This window comes from Chiloscyllium plagiosum, unplaced genomic scaffold (assembly GCF_037043375.1).
Source record: "Chiloscyllium plagiosum isolate Xiang-an unplaced genomic scaffold, Cpla_swu_hap1 HiC_scaffold_5, whole genome shotgun sequence".
Taxonomy (NCBI): domain Eukaryota; kingdom Metazoa; phylum Chordata; class Chondrichthyes; order Orectolobiformes; family Hemiscylliidae; genus Chiloscyllium; species Chiloscyllium plagiosum.
The window spans coordinates 83,981,387-84,003,220 of NW_028270143.1; the positions used below are offsets into that span (position 1 = coordinate 83,981,387).

At 39.1% G+C, this 21,834-nt stretch overlaps 2 protein-coding genes across 3 annotated transcripts in view; both read right to left on the reverse strand.

Annotated features, from left to right (window-relative positions):
• The window catches only part of LOC122550023 (nebulette), a 43,194-nt gene extending 24,209 nt beyond the window's left edge, over nucleotides 1–18,985 (reverse strand). Inside the window, 8 exon segments of the mRNA XM_087986878.1 lie at nucleotides 552–655; nucleotides 3,700–3,728; nucleotides 3,731–3,800; nucleotides 15,373–15,483; nucleotides 15,985–16,095; nucleotides 16,868–16,972; nucleotides 17,315–17,386; nucleotides 18,917–18,985. Coding sequence (XP_087843004.1) covers nucleotides 552–655; nucleotides 3,700–3,728; nucleotides 3,731–3,800; nucleotides 15,373–15,483; nucleotides 15,985–16,095; nucleotides 16,868–16,972; nucleotides 17,315–17,386; nucleotides 18,917–18,985 — 671 coding nt within the window.
• Nucleotides 1–21,834, reverse strand: part of nebl (nebulette) — a 347,345-nt gene that overhangs the window by 79,191 nt on the left and 246,320 nt on the right. The gene's annotated exons all lie outside the window — the stretch shown is intronic.

The window sequence follows — 21,834 nt, forward strand, 5'->3', positions numbered from 1 at the left end:
GCCTCACAATTAATACATAACTTCTCCTAACAGCATGCATTAGGACAAGTACTTAGAACTACCTACTTTGAAACAATGTACACTCCTAGGCACCACAACATGTTGAACTACTTCAGGTGATGGTGGGAAATGCAAAAATTGAAATTGGTATAATGTGTAGTTTTCCCTTAAACATGCAACTGACCAACTACTTCCAGCTTTGTGTTTTTATTTCCCCATTTCCAAATGCTGCTTCCAAAAATTATTCTCTCAAAATCGTACTGGTATACTAATCTTAGTGACTCGATGTGGTTAAATTTTGATTTATTTTAATTAAGAACGTAACGCAGTATGTTCCAGATTATGTTCCAGATACTGACGTGAAGAAAGCCGTTTTAATGCTTACAAAATATTAACTGTAATAGTTATTGCAGATTATGATTTGCACATCCAATAATTAAACCGGGCTTTCACTTTCACTTTAATAAACTTTGATAAATTATGTGGTGGTCATAAAACAGAATCAGTGATTGCTTCTAACAGAAGAATCATTTCAATTTGAAGGACTTACCTGGCTAGTAATTTTGGAAACCTCCTTTGCAAGCTCAATATCTGGTCTACCTAAGGCAGATGTTTTTCTAGATGCTGCTGCTTTAGCATGGTTTTTATATGTAATCTGCAAAGATATATAAAGTTCTATAAATAAATCATTTAAGATGTAAATGTAAATTTGCATTTAATTGAAATCTCTTCAGTTGTTTACTTATCTAAAATCAATACTTATTACATTTAGTCACAACAATATCCTGTTTGCCCACTGATGGAATTGTAGATTATTTAGGATGACATTTCCTTGGCTCTGCAATGAATGGACATGAATGATTACTTGCACTGAACTAATTCTGTAACCCTGATAAAGAATTTCAACACAGCATTGAAACTTCAGTGTGAACATCCACCATAATGTGCTGACCAATCTAATTTTCACATTCAAGTAAAATTGACTTCATGGTGCACTACAGCTTGTGACTACATTATGCTTCACAGATACAACAATTTTCCTAGGATTAGTACAAAAGGCTTGTGAGTAGTAACAATCTTTTTTACAGATTTTCACTTCACTGACATATTGTCACATTAAGACGACAGACTAGGTGATGAACTATGAGAGAATAAGGCAGCTATGACTTTGGTCCTACGTCTATGAGTTCATGGCTTTATCAATTAAGTAATGAAACTTCAATACTTTAGTAATTATACAACTGACTAACAGCTGAAGTCTATTTTCACATTCCACTGGGACTATATTCCATCATGTTCGCTTCAAGCTGATTATTGATTTTATTACTGCACAAAATGCATTAAACATTGCAGTTAATTAATATAATGGATTTTTAAAAATTATAATAGTAATTCTGAGTAAATTTCATAAATTGTATGTGAAAATTATATTGGATCTAGTTTACTATAATTTCTTTCGCCATTCAGAAACATTTAAGTATTTGATTTTGGAAACCAAAACCTCTGAGCAAGAAAAAAGATCAGAATGTGAAAAAAACTCATTTCTAATAATGTTTGTTTTTTCAAAAGTAGCTTGCCAGCTTGATAGCACTCTTAATTCTGGTTTGTAAGGTTACTGGTTCAAAGTGTCATGCATATAGCTAAGGCAGATGATACTGTGTCATAGTATGAGAATGCCTTGTTGTCCAAAATGCAATTTTGAGATGAGATTGTAAGCTGAGGCTCCATCTATCTTCACAGATGGATCCAAATAGTGTTTTGGAACCTATAAAGGAGGCACAGAGTTTGCATGGTCTCTAGGTCAACAGTTTTCCCCAAACTCACCAAAATAAGTTATTTGGCCATATGTAACACCTTGCAGTCAACATTTTCTTGTTTGTATAATGGCAACTACACTTCAAAAGCAATATCATGGTTGTTAAGTGCATGTAACATGGCATGCGATATAGATCCAATCTTTTTTCTCTTGTTTAATATCTAATGAATTAATAAATGCTAAACAAAGTACAAAATAAACATTATGGATGACTAAATGATTTGCCTTATAAGTTTGATTGGAATAGGTATCACATTTAATGGCATTATCCTTTCCCAGCAACATTAAACCCCATCTTATGAACATCACATGATCATAATCTAGGCTTCCTCTCACTAGAGATATTGATGAAGTTACTGATAGCAGATGCACAAATTATCCAGTGGAGAATGCAAAATTCATCTCTCACATATATTACTGCCTTTTGTTTTGGAATTTGTGCTCATTTTTAACAAGCAGAATAATCCAAATAGAAGATATATACTCATGCCATATTTATAAAGCAGAACCTATTATGTCAAATTTATTAAAAAAAGATGAAATAAGATGTTAAAAAACTAATATAAAACTAATAAAAAATGTTCAAATAAACTTGATTAAACTTCTTCAATGAAAATGAGAAATTAGCAATTCTGTAGTTGTCACCATAAACGAGAAAGAGCTTCATCCCTGTTTCTTTCTGATTCCTCATTCTCCTGAATATTGATAATGTCAGATGGCTGAAGGGAGGTTGTGAGCTGTATTCTATGGTCTAAATGTCTGCCTCTGATTGGCCAGCAACTCTCAGCAGGATGGATTTCATCAGTGGAGCTCTAAATGTCAAGAAGTTTGAACACTGGCCAAATAATTCACCAAGAGACATTTAATTCAGTTGAGTGTCCCTTATAGAAGCAACAAGTGGCCGGGATTGAGAACATTATTATCCCTCCCTCAGCTCTGCTGGTGAGTGATTGCTGCTGTAGTACACTGTTTCTATCAGAGGAGTTTCCAATGGAGTCTCAGTGCCAATATTACACAAGACGTATTAGTGCAGGTTAAGATGACACTATGCATGTTTCTGATGTTACAGGCCACTGAGAGGCAGGAGGGGTGTTGTGTGTGTTAGGCAGCAAAATACCAGGGAGTCACATAGGATTGGCTTCCTGACAATCTGGCTCTATTGCCGCATTTTACCAGTAGTGGAATTGGCAGGAGTTCATCACAACCTAAGGTGAGCTGCCAATGAAAAGCTCCTTTGAACGCCTTTCAACCCCCATCCCCACCTCACAATCCCCACCTCAACCTTATCATAAAATCATAGAATTACACAATCCCTACAACATGGAAAGAAGCCATTTGGCCCATTGATTCTGCACCAACTCTCTGAAAAGCATTCCATGCAGACCTTAATGAAAGCCTTCTGCAAATCCAAATACACCATAAACAACCATTCAACCTTATTGATGCTGTTAACTGCAGCTCAAAAACAGTAATAAATGAATTTTACAGAGACACACTGTTATTGACCAAATAAATAATTACGCCAGCAGCTTGGGTCACAATGAAACATTTGGTTATATTTTTATTAATGGAGAAAGATAATGTGCAATCTAAAATTATAGTTAAGTTTTTCTAGGTGCAGCACTTTATAATGCAGGTATCAAAAAAAATAGAATGGGCACAGACAGCACTGAGGTTGGCCATGTGGTAAGCCATCATTGTGGCTAACTGGACTACAGCCTCAGTGCTGTGCCAATGCTGCTTAAAGAAAATCCAGGACAGCACAATAATACACTAAAGTCTTCCTCAATGACAAACTTTTTCAATCAGTTTTCTTTCAGCCCTACCCAAACCAAAAAAAAAAGAAAGAAATGTTAATTACAAGTTCAAAAACAATTCCTTACATTGCTAACCAGCTTGGCAGTTTGTGTCACTTTTTGATGTCTGGCCTGTCGACAATTTGTGTATAACTGTGCATTTGTTGAGCATCTCTCTTGTACAATATCTACTCAGAAAAAGAAACTGATTACTCAGTTTACTCCCAACAAAATTTATATTTTTACCTTACAAAAGCTAATGTAGATTGAAACTTAAAAGAACAATGTAGGATGTTACATATATGTGGACCTAATACTCTTGGTACCATTCACACATCATTATGTAGTTCAGTATTATCAGCAGAGGTTCCTGTAAATATGTAAATTTAATCAGCAGAAATAATTAGAGTCATAGAGATGTACAGCATGGAAACAGACCCTTCGTTCCAACCCGTCCATGCCGACCAGATAGCCCAACCCAATCTCGTTCCACCTGCCAGCACCCAGCCCATATCCCTCCAAACCCTTCTTGATTGCTAAGTCTTGAAAGCTAAATAGTCTTTACTTATGATATTAAGATGCTGTTACTTCATGGACAAGGCAGAAAAGAACCGAGAAGAAAAGGTCAGAAATGTTCAACATTTTGATGACATCAGCTATCAATAAATCTCAGCGCAAATCAGAAATCAAGCAACTCATTGGCCAGGATTTTATAGGGCCCCCGGGAATAGGCTGGGAGGTGGAGCTGGAAGATGGTGGGGAGAATAAAAAGCAAGTGGGATGATGGGAAGTTGGCACACTTGTTGTTTTCCTACCACCACTGGGACCAATGGCAAGAAAAGGTATTGGATGGCCACAGGTACCGGTACTTTACAGTGGTAGGTGGACACTTCTCCAATGGGGAAACGAACAGACAGTCCTCTGGCAGATTCATGGTGAGTGCCTTCTTAATCAGGGGCTCAATGGCTCGCAGACCAAGTCCTTCCTCACTTCCCTTACATCCTTTGAGGCTTCTGCCATTGTTGCTGTAGGCCCTGCAGCAACCTTGCCTCCCCCTGTGCTGTTGGGATGTAAGGGAAGCCAGCCATCTGACTCACTGGCCATTCTAGGGACAGATTCCTGCCCTGTAAGAGCCCTGAGACAAACAGCTAATCACAGGATTGTTACAGCACAGAGGAAGACTATTTGGTTCAACTGTCTGCTCTGACTCTTCAAATGAGCATCATTAACTAGTGTCAATCTCCTACATTCTCCTCATCCCTTTGCACACTATCATGATTCAAATAGTCATCTAATGCCCTTGTGAATGCCTCAATTGAATCTGCCTCCATCACATTCCAGGCAGTGCATTCCAGATTTTAACTGCCCACTGAGTGAAAAAGGTTTCCCTCACCTCATCCTGGCATCTTTTTTGGATTATTTCAAATCTATGCCCTCTTGTTCTTGCTCCTTGCAGACATGGGAACAGTCACAATCTATCTATTCTACCCAGCCCATGCATTATTAACAACCCTCTATCAGATCACCTCTTACCTTCTTCTCTTCAAGGAGAACAATTAAAATTTCTTTAATCTATCCTCATAACTGAGATTTGTCATCCAGAGAACTATTCTTGTAAACCCTTTCTACATCTCCTGAATGCATTCATATCTTTCCACCAAAGTGGAACCTGCAATTGTACACAATACTCCAAATGATGTTGAACAAACGTCTCATACAAGTTTAAGATCAACTTCTTGTTCTTGTACTCTATGCCCCAATTAATAAAGCTAAGGACACTAAGCTTTTATTACCTGTTCACTCCACCTCTCTGACCTCCTTCAATGATCTGTTATTACTACTCTTTTTTTTTTAATTGAAGCCACTATTTTATGTTGTCTTTCAATGTTCTTCCTACCAAAATGCATCACCTGACACTTTTCCCTGCACTGAACATCATCTGCCACCTATCCAGCCACTCCACCAACTTGTCTACGTCCATCTGGAGCTCTACACCTCAAAATTCCCCTGCACACCATGATCCAGATCATTAATCTCTACAAGGAAAATCAAGTGTCTCAGTACTTTACTCACAGCTCTGGTGAGCGGCATTCTTCCTAATCAACCCACTTTTTTCCACATAACTACAAATTCTATCACAAATAATTGTGTCAAGATTGTCTCTTAATTGCCTATGCATATGAAATGATGCCCAGGGCTCCAAAGACAAACTGTGTTGGTTTTCCTCTGACTTTCTGGCCAATGAAAGGGGCTACTGTGATTCCTTAAAATCTTGCTATTATTTCTGGCTTTCAGTCTATCAATGTATGATATTCACAAATCAGACTAAGAGTCTTGCACAGTAGTTTTTGCTTATGAGATTATGATCTAATATGATGACTGTGCTAAAGAGTGTCATGTCTGCTAGTACTGCTAACTCATCCGCAAGCTGCAAATATTCTCATCCACATCAAACTGTGATTTCTTCAGTCGCTTCTATTATGGCCACATCAGCTACACTGAATATAAACCTCCAACATATCTTCATATTCTAGCTGTCTCTTATAAGCTCCTATCAGCTATCAGGCCTATCCTCACTGAAATCTGTTATCTTAGGACCACACGTGACAAGAAGACTGTAAAGAGATTGGTTTAATCACAGATTTTTGCCAAGGAAATGAATAGACTTAATAACTATGAAGTCAGTTTCGTAATATTTAATTGGAAGAAAGTTCTTCTCATCCAATGATGGTTGAAAGATAAATAATCTGATAATTTAAACAAACATTAGAGAGGTTGAGCAAAGTAGTAGTTAGGTAGAACTGATATACCAGCTGGTGCTCGTAAAGTTAAAAAGTCATTCTGCCTATCACACAAATAAGCAATGTGGTATGTGAATCTGAGTGCCAGGGTGGTGCCAGCTATATAGACAGTATATTCCAACAATTTTGCAGATTGTAGCAATCAGCAAGTTCTTTTGACTTGAAGAATGTGGTGCTGGAAAAGCACAGCAGGTCAGGCAGCATCCAAGGAGCAGGAAAGTCGACGTTTTGGGCATATGCACTTCATCAGGAATGAGACTGGTGGCCCAAGTGGGCTGAGAGATAAATGGGAGGGGGTGGGGTTTGGGGGAAGGTAGCTGGGAATGTGATAGGTAGATGAAGGTGGGGGGGGAAAGGTGATCGGTCAGAGAGGAGGGTGGAGCAAATAGGTGGGAAGGAAGATGAACAGGTAGGACCATTCAAGAGGGTGATGTTGAGTTGCAAAGTTGGGACTGGGATAAGGTGGGTGGCGGGGAAATGGGGAAACTGGTGAAATCCACGTTGAACGCGTGTGGTTTGAGGGCCCCAAGGCAGAAGATGAGGCGTTCTTCCTCCAGGCATTGGATGGTTAGGGTTTGGCAATGGAGGAGCCCCAGGACCTGCATGTCCTTGGCAGAGTGGGATGAGCACTTAAAGTGTTCAGCCACAGGGCGGTGGGGTTGGTTAGTACAGTTGTTCCAGAGATGTTCTCTGAAACGATCCACAAGTTGGTGTCCTGTCTCTGCAACGTAGAAGAGGCCACATCTGGTGCAATGGATACAGTGAATAATGTGTGTGGAAGTACAGGTAAATTTCTGTCAGATGGGGAAGGATCCTTTGGGGCCTTGGACAGAGCTAAGGGCACAGGCTTTTTGTTTTAATACTAACTGTGCTCAAACAGTCTGTGCTTGTAAAACTCAGAAGATAATGCTTAATGTTTTGTGTGTTTCCATGACTGGATAGCAATTGCTGAATAATCAAGTGTGACGAGAATTATACTAGCACCAATTCAAGATTATCAGTCAGGCTTGCAATGTAGCTCACTTACACATACTGCTAATTGCATATAATGACCAGTCCTTTTTAGGAAACAGGAACATGACAAGATATAGAACATAGAACATAGAAGAATACAGCGCAGTACAGGCCCTTCGGCCCTCGATGTTGCGCCGATCCAAGCCCACCTAACCTACACTAGCCCACTATCCTCCATATGCCTATCCAATGCCCGCTTAAATGCCCATAATGAGGGAGAGTCCACCACTGCTACTGGCAGGGCATTCCATGAACTCACGACTCGCTGAGTAAAGAACCTACCCCTACAATCTGTCCTATACCTACCCCCCCTTAATTTAAAGCTATGCCCCCTTGTAATAGCTGACTCCATACGAGGAAAAAGATTCTTACTGTCGACCCTATCTAAACCCCTAATCATCTTATACACCTCTATCAAGTCACCCCTAAACCTTCTTTTCTCCAATGAAAACAACCCCAAGTGCCTCAGCCTTTCCTCATACGATCTTTCTACCATACCAGGCAACATCCTGGTAAACCTCCTCTGCACCCGTTCCAGAGCCTCCACATCCTTCCTATAGTATGGTGACCAAAACTGCACACAATACTCCAGATGTGGCCGCACCACAGTCTTATACAACTGCAACATGACCTTAGTACTCCGGAACTCAATTCCTCTACCAATAAAAGCCAGTACGCCATATGCCTTCTTCACCGCACTATTTACAACTTTGCAACTTTTCTGAATTAAACTGAAGCACAGGGGACAATAGCCCCCCAAAACATTCGCTATGGGAACATAGCACCCAGAATTGAGATGTCAGCCAATCAATCAACATTCATTTCCCTGCAGTCCAAATTATTGTTTATTTTGAAATTTGAAATTTTTGTATCTGACTGATGAGTGCAAAGTGAAAAAGCTTCAACAGTGCATTCTCTTTTCAATAACACCATGTTTTATTCTACAAAATGGGTTCTAGAAATCTGGAAATCTCTCCCAAAATGCAGTGGATGCTAAGCCAAGCAAAATCTTCAACAGTGAAATCAATAGCTTCCTTCACTATGGAAGTTTTATATTAGAACATTCCAGGAAGTCCAACAGGATTAGCTTCATGATGTGAAGAAAGTTCGTAATGCACTGTCTTTCAGATAGGTGGGTTCCAAGCTGAAGAAAATTAAATTTGAGTTTGCAGTTCTGTGAAGGTTAGATTTGTATGTTTCAAACATCAGAAAGTTATTTTGAATAGTAAGTTCAAAACAATATTTACAATAAGTCATGTGATTTTAACTAAGCAACCAGCAAGCCACCTGGGAAAATAATTGGGAGGGTGTTTATTGACTTGAGTTTTCTGACCAACAGAAAGAAAGAGAGAGAAAAGATGCTGTAAACAAGTTAATGCAGAGTGAGTAGTTCCATAATAGCAGAGGTATTGCTAGTAGCAGTCTCCAAACAGTCAGGGCTGTGGAGAAGTCCTGAGAATCTTAGAAATCACAGAAGGGGCCAGAAGCAGAAGGTTGTGAAGGTGTCAGAGCGGAAAACATCCTGAAAGGTTATGGAAGTCATGAGTTTTGTGGAATCCATGTTTAGTAATAAAAGTGCCAAGTTTGCATTATATTTAAGAGTCTCAGGGTCTGATCTGCACCACACCAACCTTCTGACATTTTCTCAGATCACCACTGCTGGCACCTTGTGGTGCTTGCCACCTCTATCAGTATGTGGTTTGAGGTGGTTTTCTGCCACAAGTCCTTTGCTTTTACCGTGTTTTGGGCCTAACTGGTGATTAGTGGTAGAGAAGTGTCTACAGAAGAGGCACTATTCATACATAACACAAAGATTTACTGCAGGACAACAATAAACACAACTACATTTAGTCAGGCATAATTAGTAGGACCTTAAGGAACTGTTGCAGGTATATCCGCTCCCTCTGCAAGCTTCAGCAGAACTCCTTACCTCCACTCACCCAGGCTGGATGCAACATCAATCAAATCAACAGAGCCAATGTAACATGAACAATGACCTCTTCAGAGTCATGTCTTATGCAATCAGGCAAGGCAAGATAAACTACGGACTATAAATTCTACATAATCAAAATCATTACCTTACCATAAATTCTTCCATAAATCAACTCATGGAATCATGCAAAATATATTTGTTTGTTGACTTTATCTGAATCTTACATGGCGTTCCATTCATTAATAACCAACAAGCTCCACTGCATCTAATAACGCTTTGCCAAAAGGTATGTCCATTTGCTCTTTTCTATCCACCCCAGCTCCAGGAAGCAGCCGCCATATCCATTTGGATATACCTCAAGTGTACAGTCACGGAGTCATAGAGATGTCCAGCATGGAAACAGACCCTTCAGTCCAACTCATCCATGCTGACCAGATATCTAACCTAATCTAGTCCCATTTGCCAGCACTTGGCCCATATCCCTCTAAACCCTTTCTATTCATATATCCATCCAGATGACTTTTAAATGCTGTAATTGTACCAGCCTCCACCACACCCTCTGGCATCTCATTCCATACACGTACCACCCTCTATGTGAAAAAGTTGCCCCCGTAGGTCTCTTTTATATCTTTCCCCTCTCACCCTAAACCTATGCCCTCTAGTTCTGGACTCCCCCATCCCAGGAAAAAGATCTTGTCTATTTATCCTATCCATGCCTCTCATGATTTTATAAACCTCTATAAGGTCACCCCTCAGCCTCTGACACTCCGCAGAAAAGCCACAGCCTGTTCAGCCTCTCCCTATAGCTCAAATCCACCAGCCCTGGCAACATCCTTGTAAATTTTTTCTGAATCCTTTCACAATATCCTTCCAATAGGAAGGAGACCAGATTTACACCCAATATTCCAAAACTGGCCTAACCAATGTCACGTACAGCCACAACATGACCACCCAATTCCTGTAGTCATTACTCTGACCAATAAAAGAAAGCATACCAAACACCTTCTTCACTATCCTGCAACTCCACTTTCAAGGAACTATGAACCATCACTCCAAGGTCTCTTTGTTCAGCAACACTCCCCTGGACCTTACCATTAAGTGTATAGACTTGCTTTTCTAAAATGCAACATTTATCTCAATTAAACTCCATCTGCCATTTCTCAGAGCATTGATCCATCTGATCAAGATCCCATATTATACGCTGATGTAACCTTCTTCGCTGTCCAAAACAACCTCCAATTTTGGTGTAATCTGCAAACTTACTAACTATGCCTCCTATGTTTATATCTAAATAATTTATATTTATGATGAAAAGTAGTGGACCCAGCACCGATCCTTGTGGTACACCACTGCTCACTGAGATCTAACTTTGCTAACCAGTCTCCCACGTGGAACCTCATCAAATGTCTTACTGAAGTCCATATAGATCACATTCACCGCTCTGCCCTCATCAATCCTCTTTGTTACTTCTTCAAAAAACTCAATCAAGTTAGTGAATCATCACTTCCCATGCACAAAGCCATGCTGACTATCCCTAATCAGTCCTTGCCTTTCCAAATACATGTAAATCCTGTCCCTCAGGATTCCCTCCAACAACATGCCCACCACTGATATCAAGCTCACTGGTCTATAGCTCCCTGGCTTTTCCTTACCACCTTGCTTAAATAGTGGCACCACGTTTGGCCACCTCCAGTTTTCCGGCACCTCACTTGTAACTATCGATGATACAAATATCTTAGCAAGGGGCCCAACAATCACTTCCCTAACTTTCTATAGAGTTCTAGGGTACATCTGTTCAGGTGCTGGGGATTTATCCACTCTTATGCATTTCAAGACATCCAGCACCTCCTGCTCTGTAATATGGACACTTTTCAAGATGTCACCTTCTATTTTCCAATGGTGCTCATGTTTGCTGAAGACATTGATGCTGACATTGTGAAAACTAGCTGAAAGTTCATTTCATTAACACAAAAAGCTGAAGTGGCAAACAGTTCAAGATAAACAAAGACTTTGTGCTATTCTATTAACAGTGACACCCATATTAATGAACACATTTGTCATCTTAAACAATGCTTGCTAGGATTGTTTCCTGTCAATATGAAGACAGGAAAAACAATGTGCCACTGCTGCATTATTTGAAAAGTCAGTCATTAGCTGCAAGATGTTTTGAAAAATTCCAGATGATAATGAACATGAAATAACATTGCTCCTCCCTCTCGAATTTAGTCCTGATCCATCTCCAAGTAATTATTTACAAATAAAAACACACACATTTCGTGGAATCTTTACATCTTGCACTCATCAAGACAATCTGCAAGAATTCCTTTACAATGATATTCTTGTCAATTGTCTGAATGAGTGCAAGACAAAACATTTTAACATAAATGTGGCTTTTTCATCAATTCTCAAGTTCTGTACTACCGAATAATGAGAATTACTTAGAAATGCATATGAAGTTTACAAAATCTTTCCAAGTATGAAATAGTCATAGACTGAGTTCTCCTGTGGATTATGGGAACCGCACATCGGGGCCATGTGCATATCCTAAGTTTGTGGGGTTCGGTAACATGCTCATTGATTTTTAATTTTACTGTCAATTAGTCAGCTCCCTCTGTCTTCCCTGCACAATTAGAGATGATATGTAGTATATGGATGCAGAACCAGAGGGACAGTAAATAGCACCACTCGGAAAGGCAAAGGCATTGTACAACAGTCAGAAAGCAGGCACCAGAGATTAAAGGCACTCATCTAAAGGTCAAAATTACATCAATAGCCTGAATCTTCTCAGAGATCGGTGTGGAAGGGAAACAGTTACGACAACCTATGGATATAGGTTGCAATCTTTCTGATTATGAAAACTCAAATCTTCAAAATCATATTTTTGTGCTCTAATCACCAAATGTGAGGCCATTTTTGTTACATTGCCAGGTTCCCAAGACAGTGGGAGACCTGTGTGCTGTAAAGTTTCACTGCCCAATCAGAATATGTGTTAATTGTTCCTTCAGTTGCCTAACTTAGCCACCAGCAAAAGCCACTGATTCTGGAAGCTCACCTCAAAGCAAAGTCGACACAGGCAGGGACATATCGGGATTTAATCGCATTGCAGTACATTCTAAAGTTTCAAGTCAATACCAACCCATGGCCACAGCTCCTGAAGATGTCTCTACAAGGTTGGCAAATATCCAGCCTATATTTCCTTTGAATAAAAGATTTTTTTTATCTAGCCATTGTGAAAATAGAAAAGACTTGTATGACTCAGGGAACACACTCATAGGAATGCATGAAATCAGAGAAGGAGTAGGCCATTTGGCTTGCTCTATTACTCAACAGGATCATAACTGATCTATCATCATGTCACCTTTCCATACTATTCCTATATCACCTTGCATCCAAATACACACTGATTTGTCCTCAACGACTAAGTATCCACTGCTCTCTGTGGTAAAGAATTCGAGGTGCATAATCCTCAGATATATGAAATTTCCTCTCATCTCAGTCCTGAATGGCTGACCCTTATTGCAAGACTGGAACTCCAAGTTTTAGATTCAACAGCATTTAGCTTGTAAAGAACCTGAAGAGGTCCACGGGCTGAGCTTTGCTGGCCCACTGGAGATGGACTACAGGAGAACAGAGTAGCTCCCCATGGCAACAGCACTGCTGGTGCACAATGGCCATCTCCTCATTCCCTGCCATGCTTCGGGACCCACCTTTTAGCTTGGGCAGCAGTTGTTGGAGGATGGCCACTGTCCTGCAGAGGTATCATGACCGCAGGGTGCTGCTCCAGGAAAACATGTTCAATTCACTTTCTACCCTACAGGTTGGATCTGAATTCTTCCAGAAATTTCAGTTCTATGTCTTTCAGTTAGATTACTTCAGATTCTTCTAAACTCCCAGAGTACAGGCCTTTCTTACAAAATTACTCTTCATAGAGTAATCTCCTTGTTTGGGTTGGGTTCCAATCATGTGTAAATGTCTTTCCTCATCTGTCGTAATCATGTTGCCTCTACCATGAGGCACACAAACTACTAGTAGATATTTTAGATTCAATTTAATAGAAACCTTGTGGGGATCTATCCTCATCCAAGGAACAAACCTAGTGAATCTCTGCTGCACTTCCTTTGATCTAAGCATATCTGTCCTTGGGTAAGGGGGCCAAACAACACTCAGTTCTCCAGTTGATTACTGCCCAGTCTAATCATAGTGCAACTTCTCACAATCTATCTCCTTCTCTAAATGCAATATAGCATGTGCCTTTTCTTAATTGGCTCGTGAGATGTGGGCCAACATTTCTTGCCCATTCCTAGTTGCCCTGGAGAAGGTGATAGTGATCTGCTTTCTTGAAGGGCTGCAGTCCATTTGCTGTAGATAGACCTACAATGCCATTCTACAGGGAGTTCTAGGAATGTGACCAAACCTAATTTCTTGCTGTACCTCTATGTTAACCTTTTACAATTTATTTACAAGATCATAATTTTCCCTCTAAAATCACTTATTTACCAGTATCTCGGCAATCTGAAAACATTCCGATTTATTTTGTCTACAAAATGAATACTTTGGCACGCTGTATTCCACCTGGCCTTTCATATTTAAGTCAGTCTGTTTAGGTTTAGATTAGATTACTTACAGTGTGGAAACAGGTCCTTTGGCCCAACAAGTCCACACCGCCCCACCGAAGCGCAACCCACCCATACCCCTACATGTAGCCCTTACCTAACACTATGGGCAATTTAGCATGGCCAATTCACCTGACCTGCACATCTTTGGACTGTGGGAGGAAACCGGAGCACCCAGAGGAAACCCACGCAGACACAGGGAGAACGTGCAAACTCCACACAGTCAGTCACCTGAGGCGGGAAGGTGTTAGTTTGCAATCAAATCTGATACTTCCATGCTCTGCTGAAAACATAACTCGTTGCCTATGATTTTATCCTTTGGATTAGATTTTAAGTTGAAACCAGTTTAATTGTTCTGTTACTTCTGGTCATCACTGAAAATCCTATCAAATAACCTAATGGAAGAGAGAATGTTTCATCTACAATCAACAGACTTATTTATTTACTGAAGACTATTTCTGGCAACTTACTACATCCAAATTCTCCATTACATGTCTATTTTTTGGAATGTTTCAAACATGCAGTCAGTTCAAACCACTCTTTTTACTTCTATAAGTAAAATGTTGAGGGCAGCACAGTGGCTCAATGGTTAGCACTGTTGTGTCACACACCAGGAGTCTGCACGTTCGCCCCATGCCAGTGTGGGTTTCCTCTGGCTGCTCCAGTTTCCTCCCATAGACCAAAGATGTGAAGGTTTCATGGATTGGCCATGCTAAATTGCCCAATGTCCAGGTATATGCAGGGTAGGTGGATTAGCCATGGGAAATGTAGGGTTACAGGAATAGGGTAGGAAGCTGGGTCTGGGTGGGATGCTCTTCAGAGGGCCAGTGCAGACTGTCAGGATTAGACTCATAGAGATGTATAGCATGGAAACAGACCCTTCCGTCCAACTTGTCCATGCCGAAAAGATATCTCAACCCAATCTAGTCCCACCTGCCAGCACCCGGCCCATATCTCTCCAAACCCTTCCTATTCATATACCTATCCAGATTCCTTTTTAATGCTGCAATTGTACCAGCCTCCACTACATCCTCTGGCAGCTCATCCCATACACGCACCACCCTCTGCATGAAAAAGCTGCCTCTTAGGTATCTTTTATATCTTTCCCCCCCAATCAGCTTTTGAAAATTCTTGCCTAATGCCATCAAAATTGCCCTTTCTCCAATTTAGAACTTTAACTTTTAGATCTGGTCTATCCTTTCCCATCACTATTTTAAAACTAATAGAATTATGGTCACTGGCCCCAAAGTGCTCCCCCACTGACACCTCAGTCACCTGACCTGCCTTATTTCCCAAGAGTAGGTTAAGTAGACTGTAACTTAACTTGTTTATCAAAACGCAATTCTTCTGTCAAAGTATTACTTGAACGTATGTATGAACAAAATGCAGACCCACTCACACCACTTTGATGTTTACTGACTTCCATTGCATATTTATCATTCGGTGGTTCTTTCATGATAGAATAGTGTGATTTTCCTTTCTCTGCATCATATTTCTGCTTATATTGTTTCTAATAAGAAAAAAAATACACATTAGTAGAATTTAAACAGGGATAAAAATAACACACTAATGTTTATATCTTTTAAAAACTCCCCTTTTTCCCCATTTTGGATTGCAGACATTTTAAATCATATTCAGTTTCTCACAATGTTATAATTTATTTGATGGAGTAAAATAATGAAAAAAATTGGGACACAAAATGATAAAATTACACCACAACTTGAATGGATGTAATATTAAATAATCCTCAAAAACAGGGAGGGGTTGTGGTAAGTGATTGAAAGCTCTTAGTTCTTTCTGATACAAGTGGCACAATGTGAACTTACTGCACTTAATGTGAATCTAAGAATTAAATTACTCACAGCAAGCACATCAGCTAAAGACATTCACAATGCTGAGTATAGTATTAATATTGCACTCTTGGTGCTATCTTAACTCGCTCCTTATATTGCACGCAGAACTTATTTGGCATAATATGTTAGTAACAATAGACTACATCATTATACCTCACTCTAAATCTAAATTGCGAAACTTCTTTCGCAAACACAGTATCTATGGTGGCTGGCATCTGCGCGAACAAGCACTTAGAACTTTCTTTTTTCACAACTTCTTTGTACTTAGTCTGAAATTAGAGAATAGTTTATTAAAGTCAAGTACTTTTGCCAGGATTAATAGATGTTCATGAAATTAATTTTTGTAACATTGCATAAATTGCTGAATTTTATCTTTTTCAAAATTTCTAACATCAAGTAATTTTCACAAAATATTAACAAGAAACAACTCTTTGGGTTTATTAATTAGAGTTAAATCACTTATTTTTCATAAAACTAAATGGTTCATCTGGTTACTAAACTCTTATTTATGAAACAAATCAGTAATGCTTCTTCTGCTCTACGATTATTTCTGAGTGGTTTTTCTCATGACTGAACATTTCATTTATCATAAAATGATAGAATACTTATTTTACCATTGACCAATTATGGATGATATGCTACAGGTTTACAGAATTCTTTGTTTCAAACAGTTTGTTCTCCAAATTTTGCCCCAGACCAGTTAGAAGTTTGACCTTCCTGCTTAAGGGCTGAGGGAAACATTGCTGGGTTTGGAACAGAGAAGGAAGAGCTTGTTAACTGCCTTGAGGCAGACTACAGCCAACGGTTTGATGGGAAAGTGTCAAAAATAAAACCTTATTGATGCTGACCAGCCACATGCAATTGATTCCCTCTTTTTTAACCCACAAATTCCATAGACCAACATGTTAGGATTATGTTTTGCAAATTTTCAATCCATACTATTTACCCATTTGTCCTAATATGATATAAGTTAATTAAAGTAGCTTAACAACACAGACAATAATCTTGCACATATTAAAAGTAAACTTCTTTACAATTTACCTGAGAAACAAGGAAAGATGCATTTTTCAAACACTGCTGTTCGGGTGTATTGGACACAAAAGTATACTTTCCTTTTGACTTTACATATTCTTCTTTGTATTTAATCTTAAAAAGAAAGTCAATGTCACTAACAAAAACTGAAAAGCACTCACTCAGTAACTTGTAAGCAAACTTATACCTCCCTCCACTTTAACAAATGCACTGTTCCATTTAACCATGCAAGTCATTCAATTTATTACATTCCACTAGTATTGAAACTGCTGAGACTTTAAGAAAATGGTGAACATGATAAAGCAAGTTTAAAACAGTCCAAATAATTTAACACCAATCAACTGAGCACATCATTGACACAACATGCAAAGTGAGAACCTACAACTTCCTTGTGGGTTTTAAGGAGTATTGATCATGTGAAATTCATCAAGATAATGTTTCAACAGAAGTACTTACATCGCTTATCTGATCACTACATTTCTGGGCAAACTCAATACTCCTGTCTTTCACAATGGGTTTACACAGACTCTGAGAAGAAAAACCAACACTACTAGAATATCTTTTCATTAAAAGTTACTGATATATAACAGAGTAAGTGTGAAATTTTTAACCTCTTCCAGTACTTCTTCTCCATCTCCTTTGCTGTTATTATGGACCCTCATTATTTTTAACAAATTAAAAAGTCTCTCAGCAAATTTTTCGGGAGCAGCAACCACTTTGCAGTAGCCTATTCTAACATCCACTATGAAGAATACAGTTTAAGACCACATCCTAATTTAGCAAGAATTCAATGGGGTGAATACAAAAACTTCACAGATGGCCCAGTGGCCAATTGTCCTTTGAAGCTAATAATTTTTAAAAGATAAAAACTTATTTTTAGACCCAACATAAATTATGCTTGTATGAGTTAAGAATTTAGTTAATGTTGAGGAAATCTGAATAGTTTAAATTCACTCCTAGCTGAGTATTTTGCAGTCAGAATGACTATGAAGGAATTTTGTTACTCAGGAATATGTGTCGTACATCTGTGCTCTGTTTAATCATTTGGTGATGTTGAATGTCCTATCCATACTAAATGGGAGCAGAATACCCAGCTTGCATACCAATAATAAATATTTTATAGTCGCTAGAGATCTTGCATGGTAGGCAACAAATGTGTCTTTATTTAACCATATGCAACAGTACAATTTGATGAGAAGAACAGATACAATGGGACGATGTGCCTCTTTCTATATTCTTAAATTCTGATGCTGTGGTAGCTGAATTGGTAACACTCAACCTCTGAGTTACACCATCCTGGGTTCAAGGCTTGTCTAAAAAAATCTTCAGTGTGATATTTAGAGGGGGCTGGACTGAGATTCCTTTAGCATGAGACAACAAACAGATGCCCCATCAGCCTTATAAAATCATATATTACAGAAGATGTCTTTGGTCCATCAAGTCTATATCACAAAGAAAATTGACTACCTACACTAGTCCCACTGTCCCATACTATGCCCATAGCTTTGAATGTTATGGTATTTCAATTGCTCAAGTACTTTTTTTATAACGGTTGTGAAATTTCCAACTTCAACAACTCCCTGAGGCAGTGGATTCCAGACCTGACCATCCTCTGGGTGAAAAGGAATTTCAAATCCCCTTTAAACCTCCTACCTTTCACTTTAAAACTATGCCCCCGTGTTACTGACCCTTCAGCAAAGGGGAACAGCTGCTTTCTATCCATCTGTCCATGCCCCTCATAATCTTAAACAATTCTATCAGGTCCCTCCTCAACCTTCTCTGCTCTAAAGGAAACAACTCAAGCTTATCCAGCTTATCTTATCATAATGAAAAGCTCCATCCCAGGCAATATCTTGGGGAGTCTCCTCTGCACCCCCTACAGCACAATTACATCCTTCCTACAGTACAAAGACCAGACTGCACACAGTACTCCAGCTGTGGCCTAACCATAGTTATGTACAGGTCCAACATGAGCTCCCTATTCTTAAAATATATGCCATAACTGATATAGGCAGATATCTTGTATGCTTCTTTAACCACCCTATTAACCTGTCCTACCTGTGGGATTGGAGGACAAGCACCCAAGACCCTGATGTTCCTCTGAGTTACATACTGTTTACCATTCATTAAGTACTCATTTTTCTTGTTCCTTCATGCAAAGTTTATCACCTCATATTCCAGTATAAGATCCCATGACAGGAATTTGAAATAGAGTAGGAGGGTTAACCTCAGCGTTCTGGTCAGTATTTATGCCTCAGTTAATATCACAAGAAGCATGATCAGCTCATCAAGGTCACACTGTTTGTGGGAGTTCACTGTGTGCATATTGGAAGCAGTGTTTCCTGCAATACAATAGTGACCACATTTCAAAAAATAATTCGTTGGTGTATAGCACTTGGCGACAGCAATGGTCATAAAAACCACTTCATAAATGCAAGTTGTTGTTCTTCCATTTCAAAATTTAAGCTGTCCTTCTTGATTCTAACAGACCAAAATATATGTAGTCCTCCCCAATGTGCCACTGAATGTTAATAAATATCACAGGATCATAGGAACAGGAGTAGACTATTCAGTAAGACGAGCCACCTCTGCCATTCAACATGGTAACAACAAATCAAACACTTCTACCTTTTTGAATCGGAGTAAAACATTTTACCCACCTCCTCCCCATTACCTTGTGTGCCACTGCTAATCAGAATTCAGTCAATGACTGCCTTAAATATTCTCAAAGACTGAGCTTCTACAGCCTTCTATGGTACAGAATTTCAAAGGTTCAAATATTTGTCTTTCTCTCAGGCTAAATAGCATCCCTTTTATTGTTAAACTGTGCCTCCTGGTTCTCGACTTCCCAATCATGGAAACATCTTACCTGCATCAGCTCTGTGTATCATTGCAGGTATATTGTCAATTCCAATGAGTTCAGTTCTCATTCTTCAAAATTCTAGAGAACACAGGCCCAATTTGCCCAATCTCTCCTGATAATCAAATCGATTCATCCATGGAACATGTCTGGTGAATCTTCATTGCACTCCCTCTATGACAATAACTTTCCTGAGGGAAGCAAACCAAGTTGACACACACTACTCCAGGTGCAGTGTAACCAAGTTCTTATACAATTGACAGTTGAAAATGTGTTGCTGGAAAAGCGCAGCAGGTCAGGCAGCATCCAAGGAGCAGGAGAATCGACGTTTCAGGCATGAGTCCTTCTTCAGGCCCTTCCTGAAGAAGGGCTTATGCCCAAAAAGTCGATTCTCCTGCTCCTTGGATGCTGCCTGACCTGCTGTGTTTTTCCAGCAACACATTTTCAGCTCTGATCTCCAGCATCTGCAGTCCTCACTTTCTCCTCTTACACAATTGAAGCAAGGTATAATTACGCCTGTACTCAATACTTTTTACAATAAAGGCTAACATTCCTTTAGCCTTCCAAAAAGCTTGATCACCTAATGCTACCCTTCAGTGACTGATGGACAAGGATATCAAGGTCCCTTTCCAGTACATTACCTCCTGTCCCATGTGCTTTAATTTTTTTAATCAACCTCCTGCAAAGGATTTTTTCAAGATCCTTCTGAAAATCAATGTATATTACTTCCATCAGCACTTCTTTATAAATTTTATTTGTAACATATTCAAAAAGACAAGTTTGCCTCACAATTTCAAGCCGATTCTGCCCAATCAGATCATTATCATCAAGTGTCCATTTATCTCAAACTTTATAATGTATTCTAGCATTTTCCCTAACACTGATGTAAGGCTGAAAGGACTGTCATTCACTGTTTTCACTTTCATTCCCTTCTTAAATAATAGGGTGACATTTGCTAACTTCTAATTCACAGGAATCATTCCCAACATCTGTGCATTTTTGAAGATAATCATCAATGCATCTAACCATCACTAAAGCCACCTTCTTCAATACTCTAGAATGAAGACGGTCAGTCCTGGAGATTCAGTAACTTTCAGCCCCATTTATTTCTCCATTGCTGCCTTCTTATTAATGTTAACTTCCTTCAGCTCTTCAGTCTCCCTAGTTACTTGGACCTCCGGTACTGGGAGATTTCTTGTATTTTGCTCATTAAAACAACACAAAGTAATAATTTAGCTTCTTTGAATTTATTTCCCATTATAAATTCTCTCAACTCTTCATGCAACAGACCTATGTTAGTTTTAGCTGACCATTTTCTTTGAACTGCCTATTGAAGCTTTTACAGTCCATTTTTATGTTCTTGCTAGATTTCATTCTTATTCTTTTCTCCCTTAGCTGATGAGTTTCTTGGTCCTCCTTTGCTGTATTCTTTTAACCTCCCAGTCCTCAGAATTACTGCATTTCCTGGTAACCATATAGGACTTTTCTTTTAATCATATGCAATCTTTAACTTTCATTGACAGCCATAGTTTACTGACTTGTTAAATCAGTTTTTGTAAGTTGAAAAAATGTATAGTTGTTGTCAGCCATGTACTAGTTATTTAAAGACTATCCGTTACCGATGTATGTTATTTTCACAGATCACCTCAGTCTATTTGTGCCTCATGCAGCATTCCCACTAATTTTTTTTTAAACTCACTGTGCAGGCCTCCATGCAAGCAATTCTGGAACCAGAAGTCAATGCTGTGAGCAGCACCCTGATCAACGTTTGTAAAAACCTTGGAGTAGCCGCAAGCACAGCTGAGAGGGAACATTACCCTTGTGCCTTCATAATTTCCCTTAGTCATATTTAACACCCTTGTTTCAGATTGATCTACCTCACTTTCAAACATAAGGGTGAAATTCTATCGTATTATAGTCAATCAACCTAACCAGTTAATTTATATTAATTACATAATGCATGTCCTCTCATTGGCTCCTTAACATACTGCTCTAGAAATTCACCCCTAATACACTCTAGAAATTCAGCTTCAGTGCTCAGTTGGTTTCTGTAATCTATATGCAGGTTTAAGTCACCTATGGTTACTATGTTGCCTGTGCTAAAAGCTTCTCTCAT